This window comes from Acanthopagrus latus, chromosome 9 (genome assembly GCF_904848185.1).
Source record: "Acanthopagrus latus isolate v.2019 chromosome 9, fAcaLat1.1, whole genome shotgun sequence".
Classification (NCBI taxonomy): domain Eukaryota; kingdom Metazoa; phylum Chordata; class Actinopteri; order Spariformes; family Sparidae; genus Acanthopagrus; species Acanthopagrus latus.
This window is the reverse complement of record NC_051047.1, coordinates 12,372,896-12,387,745: the sequence shown is the minus strand read 5'-3', so window position 1 is coordinate 12,387,745 and position 14,850 is coordinate 12,372,896. Positions and strand designations below refer to the sequence as shown.

Sequence of the window (14,850 nt, the reverse complement as noted above, 5' to 3'; positions counted from 1 at the left end):
CAGGACTCAACTTCGCCGGAGCCGCAGCTGTGGCAAGTTGCCCATTTGATTACATTTAACCTATATCGTACCTTACAGAAGAAGGGACTGTTAGTTGCTTATTGATCTCTCTTTATGGGTTTTTAGTCAAGAGGTGCTGTGTGGAATTTTTTTCAAAGAGGTAGAGCGAGAGATTTTTTTGACTTGCGGCACTGTTAATGTTCAGCACAGTTGGTGGTGTTTACGTCGAGAACGAGTAGCTTTCTAAAAGACGAAAATCAACACTTTGCTAGAAATGTTTATTTCATATTTGACTAAGTATGGTGGTGTTTTTTTAATCGAAATGTAATGGACTCGATGACAATCTTTAGAAATTTGAAAATATTCAGGTTTTCTCTTAGAATCACTTGTAGCAGCCTGAAATTGTGACTAAGGTTTGATTTTCGACAAGTTTTCTTTGTTTAATTCTTACTTTTGGCACTCTATTCCCCTCCCCCTGTCTGTCCTGCCAACCCCACCCTCCCTGTCTGCCTGCACCCTCTGTGTGCCTTCCTACCCCACCCTTCATTTTGCAGTGCTACGGACCGATCATGGGTGACTGGAGCTTTCTGGGTAATATTTTAGAGGAAGTTAACGAGCACTCTACGGTGATCGGCCGGGTGTGGCTCACGGTGCTCTTCATCTTCCGTATCCTCATCCTGGGCACGGCAGCAGAGTTTGTGTGGGGCGATGAGCAGTCCGACTATGTCTGCAACACGCAGCAGCCCGGATGTGAGAATGTGTGCTACGACGAGGCCTTCCCCATCTCCCACATCCGCCTGTGGGTGCTGCAGATCATCTTTGTGTCCACGCCGTCTCTGGTGTACGTGGGCCACGCCGTGCACCACGTCCACATGGAGGAGAAACGCAAGGAGCGCGAGGAGGCCGAGCTCAGCCGGCAACAGGAGCTGAGCGAGGAGCGTCTCCCTCTGGCGCCCGACCAGGGAAGCGTCCGCACCACTAAGGAGACCAGCACAAAGGGAAGCAAGAAGTTCCGGCTGGAGGGCACGCTGCTGAGGACCTACATCTGCCACATCATCTTCAAGACACTGTTCGAGGTGGGCTTCGTTGTGGGCCAGTACTTCCTGTATGGCTTTCGCATCCTGCCGCTGTACAAGTGCAGCCGCTGGCCCTGCCCCAACACGGTGGACTGCTTTGTGTCTCGCCCCACGGAGAAGACTGTCTTCATCATCTTCATGTTGGCTGTGGCCTGTGTCTCGCTCTTCCTCAACTTTGTGGAGATCAGTCACCTGGGCCTGAAGAAGATTCGCTTTGTCTTTCGCAAGCCGGCCCCCGCCCCAGCCCAGGGCGAGGGCCCGGCCCCTCTGCCGCTACAAGCGAAGAGCCTGCCCTCGCTGGCTGTGCCCTCCCTGCAGAGAGCGAAAGGTTACAAGCTGCTGGAGGAGGAGAAAGCTCCCCCCATTACACACCTCTATCCGCTGGCTGAGGTGGGCATGGAGGCTGGCAGAGGGGCCCCACCCTTCCAGGGGCTGGAGGAGAAGGCGGAGGAGGTGCTGCCCTTGGAGGACATCTCTAAGGTGTATGACGAGACTCTGCCCTCCTACGCCCAGACCACTGAGACAGGGGGGGTGACATTACACGAGGAGGAGCCCGAGGAGGTGCAGCCGGCAGAGGCAGATGCAGAGGCAGAAGCGGAGAAGGTGGAGGCGCCTGCGGATGAGGATGTGGAGGTAGAGGAGGCAGTGAACGGGGAGGGGGTAACTCCGGCGGAGGCAGGGATGGAGGCCGCGGATACGATAGAAGACACCAGACCGCTGAGCCGACTGAGCAAAGCCAGCAGCAGGGCCAGGTCAGACGATCTCACCGTATGAACCTGTGAGAGAGCGCACATGTACACCTGCACACACCAGACGTTCAACACATAGAGAGAGAGAGCACACACACACCTAACTCAAGACAACGCACACTCTTGAACAAGCAGGTCACGAAGCAAAGGATGAAAAATTAACAGGGATAGATTGAAAAAAAAAAACCTTTTAAAACAGTTCAACGAAGCGACAAAAAATCTGCGTGTTTGTGATAAAAAAAAGACAAAGTAGAAGTTAAAGAGGGGAGGAGTAGTTTTTTTTTATTAAGCGTGTTCTTATATTTAAAAAAAAAAATGTGGAAAGGACACATGCAGGGGGGAAATGTTTTTACTTGATGAAAATCCATGTTCAATTTTTAGAAACATCTTTTTCTATTGAAAGAGTTTTAATCATATACAATGGAGGATTAGACATTTTTACATGGGGTTTGAGTAGATCGGGGAAAGAGAGTTATATTATACTTGTGTGTCTGCGAATCAGTAATTGCGCTGTAGTTAGGCACTGACTTTCATTCCCATTCGGACGGCGACACACTGCAAAGGCAGCATGTGTGGCTGCACACGCCGCAGGTGAGAGGGCTCTCGCACACACGAATCACACGACGAAGTGCCACTACTATTTACAGGTATACAGCTCTTGGAGGAGTAGAGGGGGGAAAAGTCCATTTCCAGGTGGAGAAGAGCATACCTTTTTTTTTTTTTTTTTTTTGCACACACCAGAGGTTTAGACTCTGTGCAAGGCCTTTAACCCTCATAACACCTCATCTATGCATCCATTTACACAGGATTCTTTCAAGTGAAGAGAGATGTGCATCAATTTCAGAGCATTTCTCTCCTTTTCATGTTTATATACAATGTAGCACAGCCAGAGCTGAGTTAGTGAGGAAAAACAAACCAAAGAAAAAAAAAACAACAAAAAAAAGACCACATGTTGAATGTCTTTTTCAATGTGATTCTCTGCATTTTAGATTTATGTCGTGTAGCCTTTAAGTAGAGCTGTGTACTGTGACAGTCCATTGGAAGAGAGCAGGGCTCGTTTTGCCCTATCAGAGAATGAACTATAGTAGCGACCTCAGGCCAAATCCTCTCTTTTCGCACTGTGCAAACAGGCGTCCGGGCGATAAAGATCACGCACCATCAGCACAAAGTATTGTTTGAGGCGAGACAATAAAAGAAACCGCGCTCATCAATGAAAACAAGCATCCTTGACCTGGCTGTGAAAAAAAAAACCTTTTTCGACTTGATTTTTTATGCGACCGTGGAGGGTTACTTTCCCCACTAGAAAACACAATAGTCACGAAAATTTAGAGAGAAACAAACAACAAGGGGGCAACTCCTGCTGTACATAACGCCCCATCTCATGTCTGATAGTGTACATAATGTGCAGAACAGCTGTTTTTTTTTTCTTTTTTTTGGGGGGGGGGTTATTTCACTGTCTAGAGGAATCACACAAGTTTTAACTGCTATTACAACACTGACTTATTCTCACAAATCAATAGAGTGAAGACAGCAATTGTGCAGCCATCTGAGGAAAGATGAATTTGATTGCAAATCATTAGCGAGCATCGAGGTGCAAAGTGCGTTAAGCCTTAAAGTTTGCCTTTCGCTTTATCGCAATTCTACCACTGTATGATTTCCTGTGCCTTATCTGTAAATGTAAATTCTCAAATGTTCTAAGATTGTAGCAAGTGCTTTTACTGCTCTGGGACCTATGTGAACTCAATGTTTTATTTGCCCTTTTTTTTTTTTTCTTTTTTTGTGTTCCATTTCTGTATGCAACCCCTCAGCACACCCAAACCACAAGTGAAATGGCTCCGTAATGCAGCACGTATGGCTAAATAAGTGTTTTCAAGTGATAATTTAATGATTTTAAGTAGACACCAGAGCTCAAATCTGCAGGCTAACGCTCATACATGTGCATTGGTGTGCACACAGACACACACACAGTGTTGGTTTTGGGGGTATGATCAAACGGCTCTAGAGAAACTCAGAGAGAGAAGGCAGCTTTGACCCCTTTGTGACCCCCAACCATCCCTTCTCCTCCCATAATCCAATGCTGTGGAATCTGAATCAGAGAGCCTACAACAAATCCCCAAATTGTCGAAACACATCGAAGCATTTAACAGTGTTACGATCAAAGCATGATGCTGGTCCTTGTGTACATCGATATGACTGGTAATGTATGATTTTTTGTATTTTAAGACTGTCGCATTGCCTGTATGTTCGTAAGAAGACGTGATTAATCTTTGGAAAGAAAAAAAAAATCCTTTTTACTAACTTGTAGTCTTCTTTGCTGATAGATGTGTGGCAGTATCTTCTTTTGGAATGTGAACCAACGCAATAAAAAGTCACACGTGGTCAAGAAGTGTTGTGTCAGTGTTTCTCTGCAAAGTCTCAACCACACACACACACACACACACACACACACACACACACACACACACACACACACACACACACACACACACACAGAAGTGATCAGGAGTCACTGTAGCACTGAACTTGATTATAACTCAAGTAAAAAACAAATGATTATGCTTCATTATGCTATATGATTATATAACTGACAGACGGAAATGTTTTGTATCAACACATTAAACTAATACAACTTTTAAAGGAGTCTTGAACAGTGCCTAAACCTGTAGCATGGAATACTACAAAGACACCTGGCTGTTTATTTGGACATATTATTTGTCACAGCAGTCTCGGAATATTACAAGAACAAGAGCAATAGCAAAATAAACAATATAAAATAGACAATATAATTAAAAAGGAAAGAAAATAGAATCGGATTGGAGTATATACATAATTACATGATATAGATTTTTGCACAGTGCAATCTCAACCTATAACAACGACAACAACAACAATAATAACATAATTATATGTTGTATTTCTGAATACTAAATCTGTAACAAAACTAGATACTAAAACCATCAGATGAAGTGAGAAGAAAGAACAACATTGCACTCTTGAAAGGTAGGGGAGTAGACGTATAAGTAATCATGAAATGGAAATCATCAAGTAAAGAAGAAACTCATAAAGACTGCACCAAACGTTATTTGAGTAAATGTCCTCAGTTACTTTCCAGCACTGATTTATACTCAACTAGATTTTAGTCGAGTAGATTGTGGCTGCTAGGACCCGAGAATCACCATGCTGACAAAACTACTTCTGATACCGTGTCACAGAATTCAAATTGATCAGAGGCATGAAGTAACGTAAGTAAAGTACAAATACTTTGTTACTCGACTGAAGGAAATAACTTAAACAACTTTTGACTTTTACTCCCTACATTTGAACACATACTGTGTCTGTACTATCTGTACTATATTTGAAGTTTTTTTTTTTTACAACAGGCTTGTTACTTCAGTTTGATGCTATTTGAATGGAATAATGGATTAGTTCCATTTTGCGTCATTGCCACCGTCTTCCCAACATCAGTGCCTGTCACGCACGGCAGACACAGTCACGAGAAACAACGTAAAAGATGTAACAAGATGGAAACAGAAGCTTATCCAAGGACAGACAGGACAAGACGCCAGTGCATTAACAGTCTGTCAAAGCACTAACATGCAACGACAAGCAATCACATTCACATCTGATGGGAAAAAAAGTTTACATTTGACCTAATCTGCTGTCACCTTTAGTGGTCAACATCTTTGGACTGTGGGAGGAAGCTAATGTAAGCAATGCGAGACCATGTAAACTCTACTTCAGCACTCGTACACTCATGATGCATGCTTTCCGGACGGCAAGTCTTCAGTCAGTGCGCAGGGCTATAATTGTTTGATTAGATGACACGTGTCCGGTTACAACAGGACATGCTAAAGGTGCACTATGTTGTTTTGGGGAAGAAACTTTGATCAGACTGATGTTTTTTTATACCTAAACAAACTAAACAAATAAACAGTCTTTGTTTTCATGACTTAACAAACTGAATCAACAAACTGAACTTAAAGGACAACAGAGTTTCATACTGTTTTAATTTGTTTATATTTGGCGGACCCTGCCACCTTTCTAGCTTCAAACAGTGTTCTGGGACCTTTTTTTCTTCTGAGAACAGCTTGTGTAATCAGTTATGGATTAAAAGTACCTCATTAATATTGTAAATATCAAAATTCGGGGTTTTAATTTTCTTCTCCAAAACTACAAAATTACCCTTTAAAGAAAAACAGGGTTTCTTCATATAATATTATGACTGATTCTGATACTGATGAGGAAGAGTTGAGAGGACTTTGCTTAAATCACCACTGAGGGGCAGTATTGCACAGGACATGTTTACTCCTACTCCTTAAGCTCTCAGCTCTCACTTTACTGTTCCTTAAAACACTTTATCCCCATTATACCTTCACTTCCTGGCAACACTAACATCATATTGGAGTTTTGTTTCTGGTTCTGCGCCTTATGTAGATCATTCACTGCCCTTTATTATCTCCTGTTTGATTCTGCTTTTGCACAGTTAATCTGAGTTTTTTTTTTTCAATAATGAGATTTACTGCAAACCTAGTTTGCTGCAGTAATGCTACAACTAATGCTTTGAGTTGATGGGACATACAAAAGGACCAAAATTAGACTGAGGGAGAATGAAAAGAAATTCTGCAGAACTCACAGCATTGAGCACGGTCTGAGCACCATGTATGGACACTTCTGAACTCATTGCATTAACCTTAGGAAGAAGTCAGGAACCAAAAATAGAAATTTAGACCATGAGATTATATCTGTGCTACAACCTATGAATATGCACACACACACACACACACAAGAAGTTCAGTTTAGGCAGTGGGGGAAGGAAGAAGAAATATCACACATTAATAATAAATAATGTGGTCTCCATCATAAAGACAACGCACCACATGTACTGTATGAAAACTGTACTGTTAACCCACTAACCCTGCTTAAAGGCGTAGTTACCTCGACACAGACCTCATATGTCATAATTTAATGTTGTTGCTTGTGTTCTTCTGAGCAGAACTGGAGCCTGAAAAGGCAAACACCGGGCAAGATAAGCACTCAAGACACTTGCTGTTTATCAAGACGAACTCAACTCAACTACTGTCTCCTCTGATCAGGACATTGAAAAGTGAGGGACATGACTTTGCCTGCTACAGCGTGGACCCCAAAATACTTCCAAACATGCTTTCTTGGATGTTTTCCTGTCGTTACGGTCCACTCAGGACGGCTCTGTTTGTGAGCTTCCTACATTTTCATAGTGAAGCAATATAACATTAACGTTTGCTTAGCTTACTGACAGGTCAATAAAGCCATAGGTCAAACTCAAAGTAAACAGCACAAACAGGGCAAACTACAAGCAGTAACCTAATGCACTTATACACTCTACATTTCAAATAGGTTATTACTGCTCGAATATGAACCCTTCACCCCATGTTTACATGGGCCATACTGAATTCGGCATTGTTGGTGGAAATCTGACAAGAGCTGAACATACTAAACTAGCGTCTGCAGAAAGGAGCTTTGCCTGACTAGGAAGACAAACAGGATATAGTAAAGTAAACTGCATTCCATATGCTTCAGAATTAAGTGGGAAAAATAGCTGTCAAGCTACAAGGGACTACAGACGGTAGTTCCACACATATATGCAGAAATGTGCGATCCGTGCGAGACCCATCAGTGGAAGACGAAGCAGAATCTCAGACAGAGATGTCTAAAGATGACAGACTGAGAGGAATACCGTATTATGATGTCAGACTGTACTGTTTTGGGTGACTGTTTTTTTCTACTTTGAAGAGCACGACATGAAAAGCACTAATCTGTCAGTTGTGAATCATGTGAAAGGAATGTTTCTAGTTTCTATAACGTGACTAGAAGCTCGCATCTGAAAAAGTAGACGGCGGAGTTGGGAGTAGCTAAACATACAAAAACGCCCACAGCAATCATGTCCTGTCATACATCTTGTGAAATTAGGTGTGTCTAATGATGGCATGAGCCAGGGTAATTCCAAACATGACCACCCTGGACCTCTCATAGCTGCCCTGCCCTCCACGATTTGAGTCTGTGGTGTGACTCCATCCAGTAAGCTTTTGAAAATGCAGTCACTGTTCAAATGAAAATGCAACCTGCCATTTCATTTTCATTTGATATGAGATGACATAATGGCGTCTTAAACTTAAACGCAAAAGCGTTTCAAGGTGTACGATGTCCGCCAAAATAAAGATGCAAGGTCCAATTCAAGCTTCAATTTCAGGTTTATACTTGACACGCACGCTGAAAATCATGTGTCATTGGATTTTTGTGAGTTTTCAAAGATGAAAACATGTAATGTGATTTATGGCCTATTATGCTCCGGAGTGGGGTTGGACTCTTGAAACTACTCTTGAAGGATAAGTTCATTAAAAAATGAGAATTCAGTCATTGTCTTCTCACCCCCATGCAGATGGAAAGTTGAAGCCAGATGATGCAGCATTCTCCTGAAGGAGATGGGCAGAAATTGATAGATAGATAGATAGATAGATAGATAGATAGATAGATAGATAGATAGATAGATAGATAGATAGATAAATACAGCTCTTACTGTAAAGTGTAATCTGAGTCTCTGGAACAGTCAAGATCGCAAAGGGATTTGACCATCACAAGCTAAGCTAAATCGAACTGCGATGGCAGGTTAGTAAGCAGAGAGTTTCAGAACCACAAGAAATGTGACTCAGAATGGGAACTATCAGAAGGAGAAGAGTGCAGCCAAAAGGAAGACATCTTGAGGATGCCCCTGTTGATACATCTGTTGAAACTAAAACTGAAAGTTCTGTTTCAACAGGGCCGACAACAGTGAGCTGACGAAGAGCATTACTGGCTACTTGAGCAGCGGAGTGCAGCATCCACAGCACCTGCTAGCGTTAGCGACAAACGGTGGCACACCGTACACCGTTTTGGAGGCCGTACACAATGGAAGTAACAATAATCACTTACAATATCATCTCTGCGCAAACACAAACACATGGTTCATAATCTAACTACAATTAAACATATAACAGTCACTGCTCAAACAATACGCCACAAGATAAAGGTTAACATGGCATGGCAGACAGGAGTATAAAACATATACAAAAATACAGTAGAGCAAAGGGAGACACTTCAGCTCAATGTAGATATATGGCATGTAGATATATGGCTATTAAGGCCTCTCAAATGAATTACACATGAAAATTCAAGATAAAAAGATATTTTAACATAAAACAAGGGGTTGCAGGTGCTGCATGTAAATGTGAATGATATCCAGCTGTACTTAGGAGGTAGGTATGGGTAGAATACTACATACACAGGGTAAACACACACACACACACACACACACACACACACACACACACACACACACACACACACACACACACACACACACAGAAGCACCTTACGTGGTTGGTCACAGACCATCGCTGTCACAGTGCTCACTTCCTGTAAGGAAATCATCTAAGTGTGGGTGTTTTGGGCCTGGCCATGTTAAATCTTCACTCTTCACCTGATTGTCAGCCACAGTGTCGCTACACAGAAATGTGAGTATTAATCATCAGTAATTTTCATACATACGTGATTTACACGATTTTTCCTAAGTGAAAGTAGAAGTTCAGAGATAAGGAAGAAGAAAACAAGACCAAAGAGCAGAGGCAGACATGCTCACTACTGGTAAATAAGAGTGGTTACAATATTAATCATGTGGTTTCTGGGTTAAGGAAGGATATGACCTTCTTTAAGATTCTTATGACCACTTCTCTGACTGATTTTAGAACCATATGTTTGCATAAATGTTGGTCTTGTGACCAATTTGTGTTGTATTTCATTTCCTGTATTCGATCACAATCATCACTGCCCATCATTGCCAGGACACTAAACTTTTAAACTCACTGTGGCTTTACTGATAAAATAATACAAATGTTTTCTGACTTGACCACATTACAGTATATTCCCACATTAAGATGTTGTTTACAATTTGAATTATCTTTTTTTCAAGGCGGGATGGAGGATTTTTTTAAGTATATGGGCATCAGCAGGACCCTTTGTCTGATATATTGCATGTTCTGGATGTTCTCACCAGCAGGTAAAAATAATTTACAAACCTGTTACTGTGACAATGAGTATAAGCTAGAAGCCGAGTTTGCGTTAGGGGAAATATGTTCATTCTAGGGCTGTCAATCAATTAAATGCAATTAAACATCTGCAATTATCTCCATCATTAAAATGGATTGCACATTTTTGATCTGTTCTTAATGTACACGCAAAGGGATATTTTTCAAGTTTTTAATACTCTTATCAACATGGGAGTGGAGGACTATGCTCGCTCTATGCTACTGTACGTTTATCATTATCGCAACAATTAAAAAATAATGACAAAAACCGTCCAGAATATTCTCTAGAAAAACCTTAAAGATACTGCACGCTAAAAAAATATGCTCAATGCATAACAGGGCAAACCTAAGCCCAACAAGCAACCACAGATGGGCACACTGACCTGAATGTAACATTCCTTAGTAATACTGACACAATCTAGTGTCCAACTTTACACTTGTAAAGGTAAAGTAATGTTAATGTTAATTGGCCTGCAAGCTGCAGCCACTCATTTAGCGATCGCTTTTGAAAGTTTGTTGCATCTAGAGTTGTTCAGGCGTCTCCGTCGTGAACTATCTTGCGTGGTCTGCGCTTGGTGAGGGGGAGGAAGGCTCTCTGTTTCAATTATCAAAACTGTGTGCTTAGCCAGCAAGTGGTACTTCAGACTCAATGTACTCTGGAAATTACTCAATTCACATTGACACTAAATGCAAATAACTAACATGTAATAGTGTGCTAAGATTGACAGCCCTAGTTTATTTGCTTCCTTGTCAAGAGCTGGGTGAGTAGAACGATGCTTATCCCATGTCTGTACAAGTTAATCAACAGATGAAAGTAGCGTTTTAACAATTTGGATTTTGTATTGATTGAACAGGCAACATACTCAGTTCCTGTCTTTATGCTAAGCTAAGCTAACCAGTTGCTGGATGTAGCTGAGTCTTTACCAGATAAGATATGCAAGAGGCATCTATCTTTTCATCTAACTTTGGCAAGAAAACAAATACATCCGCACCCAAGCTGCTGCTGTAACTGTAGCGTGGCATAATGTTGACAGAATGCTTACAGTGAAAATTTAATCCATTATCTGAAATCACCCCCATAGATGGAGCCACCGTCTCAATGGTGGTGGGCAGCAGAGCGATTTTCCACTGTGCCAACGAGTCAATCAGCGCGCTCGCTCAGCTGACATGGAAAAAGGACGGGGTGACCCTGTTCAGTCTCAAACCACACAACCCCATCTACGCCAGTAATGAAACTCGGGAGCTCAACATAAATATGTCAGAGTCAGAGAGCAAACTGTACCCACTGATCATAGAGAGTGTCCAGACGTCTCATGGAGGAAACTACACCTGTGAGACCAACTCAGTCACAGGAGCTTGGGAGGAGCAATGGGAGCTGATAATTATAGGTGTGTTTCTCAGTCCTGAATTATAGAATTAAAAAATGCAACAGGTATAATCTCTGTGTCAACAGCAAAGGAAATAGCCTGGGAACAGGATGACAGGGTTACTAAAGATAACAGAGCGGAGATCAACTGTGCGTCTATTGCTATAGGTACCTGCAGACACTGTGTTAATCATTATCCACAGAGAAAACACAGTTTAAACATCCACACAGCTATGGCTGCACTGTCTATGACTCATATTTGAATATTGGTCAAGAACAAGTCTGCGAGCATATTTTTAGTCACAATTCTTACTCATTTTACTAATCATTGGAGCATTAAAGGTTTTTAACATTTAACAGGATGTTGGTTTAAAATGTATAGCTTCTTAAAAAAGTTTAACTACATCATGGAACTGAGTGAACATCATTGTTTCCTGTGTGAAACCAAGACCTCCCCCCAACACAAATACAAACTGCGTATGATCTTGGAAGATTGCTAATTGCTCAACTGACAGGAAGTTCACAGCAGCTTTAATTGAGCTGTGCTTTAGACTCTGTCCTTTTGGAGTGAGTTTAATATAGTTTTTTCTTTCTTCCCAGAACACGTGGAAGGGGAAAATCGGCATACGACAGTGATTGCTGTGGCTGTGCCTTGTGTGTGCTGCCTGATCTTTATAATCACTTTGACTGTTCTGCATGGAGTTCGCAAACGACGTGGGAGGTGGGTTACATATGCCTCATGTCAGTCTGATTCTATGCTCAGAAATATGGCTAATGGCATTGTACTGCTGGAAAACAATCAAGATGTCACTCTCTTTTACAGAATTATTCAAGAAACCATTCAAGCTCCCGCTGCTGAAAGGGTAAACATAAAGATTCTCACCTTGTCATTTGAGATAGTACTTCAATTTGAGTTATAACAAAGTGAAATGAATTTCTACTACAATGATTTGCAGAGACACTGTAATCAGACTGAGCCGCTGTAACTTGTCATGTGTGCCTGTCTTATTTCTTTTGTCTTTCCAGCACCAGGCGAAAACAGAAGATATTTATGAAAACTGCCTGGAAAGTCGACGACAACACTATAATAAGCATTACAGACCCAGAGCTCATTGATATGAAGTGCAGTCCAAAAAACCCCCTTCAAAGTTAAAGTGACTGCAAAAAAGGAAGCAAATACCACAAGTGGGTAAATGTGTGAATCTGCACACGAGGCTTCACTGGAAACAAACACATAAAAGAAACAAAACAAAAAAAAAAACACAGCATTTTCACATCCTCTGTCCACATCAGCTTCAACCTGGATAATTACTTCAGCCTTTTAAAATATTTTTTTGTAAAAAAACAACAGTAAACTGATTTTTCAATAAATGTGCTGTATGTAATGAAGAGCGTGATCTTTGCTTGAAGCTGCATATAAATGTTTTCCGACCACTTGCGGGCAGCAGAACAAGTTGACGGCACCTGACATGACATCACTGTATTGTTGCAGTAAATGTGTTTGGAATAGTTGCACATCTAACCATTTTCTTTTTCTGAAGTCTCCACCAAATCTTGACTGTCTCTTTAGCTGCTAAACGATCCCCCATTTGACACAAGCTAGTTGCTAACGTTGCCTGTCAGGTGTTCTGTGCTCAGCAGGTAGCTTGCAGTGGATTTGTGGGGCATTTTTACAGATGCCTGCTGCTGCTGCTCTTAGCAAGAGTAAAATTTCTTGACCAAAAACAACTGGCTCAACGAGAGGAGAAGAGGCTAAAATGCTTGGTAGAACTGAGGGGAATGGAAGAGTCGGATAATAATTCTCTGTGAGTTTCACATTATGCAGTAGCTTGTTTCAGTCTCAAATAAAGAAAGTGGTCCACAGCTTTAATTTTTTGTAAAGAAATGTGCTGACACAGCAGGATAGATGGGTTATAGTTGAAATACCAAACAAGCGTTCTAAATGCTCTATCGTTGGCAACTGGACTTGTCTCAGTTCCTTAAAGTTTCACCTCTCATCCAAGAGGCTTGATCAGTTCTAAGTAACTGGAGGGGAGTTTTGCAGGTTTTTAAACTGTGTGGGAGTGTCCTTACAGAGCCGTCAAGGACACGTGGACGTTTTGAGTTTCAGAGTCTTTTGGACCACTTGTAGGTTGTTGACCCAAATGGCCTTCATGTGGGTTGCTAATGCTAGGTGAGGCAGGCATGAAAACTTGTTAAGCTGTCTGGGGCCAAACACATGCAGCAACTTAACCCAAAGATACACAGCCTGGACCAGCAGCATCTATCTGAATTGTGGCAAATGCTAAACTTCAAATAAACTAACCACAGCCGTATACCACATTTGATGTGCAACGCCGTCTGAGTAAACTGCAGTGACGCAGCTGACAGTGAGAGGAGTGGCAACATGTTTGTCATCATAACACTTTTCGTTGAATTTTTGATTATGGACCTACTGGTTTAAAATATAAACATCTGGACATTGCTGCTGCAAGTAACTCATTCAGTTCATCAAGACAAACTGTTACAAAATTGAAGATATAAGGAGGCTGCAGGGAAGGAGAGAGCTGAGGACCAGCTAGTGTCCCGGTAGAGCTCGCTAGTTAAAGGGAGGCCTTCTCAAAAAAACACTTGATTTTACCAGTCTACCAGGTAACATATTTGAAATTTCTTTGAAATGACCTCCCCTAATACCGTAATAATCACAAAGAAATTACTGAAAATCACCCAAACATAATTTCTTTTTTTTTTTTTTTAATTTTTTATTTAGAAAGAGCATTTACAAACTACAATGCCACAGTCAGTTACAAACAGCCTCAAGCACATGTATGTATACAATGACATTATCATATAGATAGTCACAGATTACCTGCATATATTTCTATGTAGCTCTTTCAGATGTTTTTAACATTTTGTGTAACATTGTTAAGAACTATTAACAAAAAGGAACAAGGGAGGCTTTCACATTGGAGAGGCATAGAAAACAAAATGCCAGTGTGGCAATAAAACAAAATAAATAGGTTCAGGTTAAAAAAAAAAATAAAGAAAGTTTCTTCAGTAATTTAGGAGAAGTCCATTCTTATAGGTTTGATATACTCAGTCCATTTGCTCCAGATCATGTAAAATCTATCTTTCTGGACTTTAAGGGAATATGACAGCCGCTCCATTACATAAATTTCATAAATCATGTCTATCCATTCATCTATAGTGGGTAGATGGGGTTTCAGCCAGTTTCTTGTAATAAGTTTTTTGCTTCCAGCTAGGAGAATTTGGACCAACTTTTTATCGTTATTTCTCCATCCGTCAAATTGAATGTCTCCCATATAAATTGCATCAATTGTAAAAGGGATATTGACTCCAAATACATTGTTAATATGTTTGTGGATTTCCTGCCCACCCAAACATAATTTCATAATTTTTTGAATGAGCAATTAATAAACAGCTTAATTGCTAAATTAATGATGTCCCCTCAGCAGGCTGCTAAATTAAAGTCACACACTGTCACAGCTTAATTCACAACTAGTTAATCACATACTGACACTTTGGGGTGGCGTGCAGCTGGAACCTACCAACCTGAAGTGTTG

General features: G+C 41.2%; 2 protein-coding genes across 6 annotated transcripts; both read left to right on the top strand.

The window, feature by feature from the left end:
* The first annotated feature begins 569 nt into the window (after nt 1-569).
* On the top strand, nt 570-1,929 carry LOC119025296 (gap junction alpha-8 protein-like). 4 transcript variants are annotated; one of them, XM_037108712.1, is made up of 2 exons: nt 570-1,607; nt 1,716-1,929. In XM_037108712.1, exons 1-2 carry the CDS (start codon nt 570-572, stop codon nt 1,848-1,850), a joined length of 1,173 nt encoding a protein of 390 aa, XP_036964607.1. In that variant the 3' UTR covers nt 1,851-1,929. The 4 variants fall into 4 exon arrangements, with proteins under 4 accessions (XP_036964607.1, XP_036964606.1, XP_036964605.1 ...); XM_037108711.1 differs by having other exon boundaries at nt 1,710-1,929; XM_037108710.1 differs by having other exon boundaries at nt 570-1,637.
* A 7,319-nt stretch (nt 1,930-9,248) lies between these two features.
* On the top strand, nt 9,249-12,676 carry LOC119025297. 2 transcript variants are annotated; one of them, XM_037108713.1, is made up of 6 exons: nt 9,249-9,351; nt 9,807-9,893; nt 11,004-11,309; nt 11,888-12,008; nt 12,111-12,150; nt 12,314-12,676. In XM_037108713.1, the coding sequence occupies exons 2-6, from the start codon at nt 9,812-9,814 to the stop codon at nt 12,401-12,403; spliced, it is 639 nt and encodes a 212-aa protein (XP_036964608.1). In that variant the 5' UTR covers nt 9,249-9,351; nt 9,807-9,811; the 3' UTR covers nt 12,404-12,676. The 2 variants fall into 2 exon arrangements, with proteins under 2 accessions (XP_036964608.1, XP_036964609.1); XM_037108714.1 differs by lacking the exon at nt 9,807-9,893 and having other exon boundaries at nt 9,281-9,351.
* Nucleotides 12,677-14,850: the final 2,174 nt, after the last annotated feature.

Excerpts from the sequence above, each read along its gene's own strand:
- LOC119025297 (XM_037108713.1), top strand. The coding sequence starts at position 9,812 with ATGGAGGATTTTTTTAAGTATATGGGCATCAGCAGGACCCTTTGTCTG. Across the intron at positions 11,310-11,887 it reads ATGGGAGCTGATAATTATAG|AACACGTGGAAGGGGAAAAT; the intron begins GTGTGTTTCTCA and ends CTTTCTTCCCAG. Across the intron at positions 12,009-12,110 it reads GTTCGCAAACGACGTGGGAG|AATTATTCAAGAAACCATTC; the intron begins GTGGGTTACATA and ends TCTCTTTTACAG.
- LOC119025296 (XM_037108709.1), top strand. The coding sequence starts at position 570 with ATGGGTGACTGGAGCTTTCTGGGTAATATTTTAGAGGAAGTTAACGAG.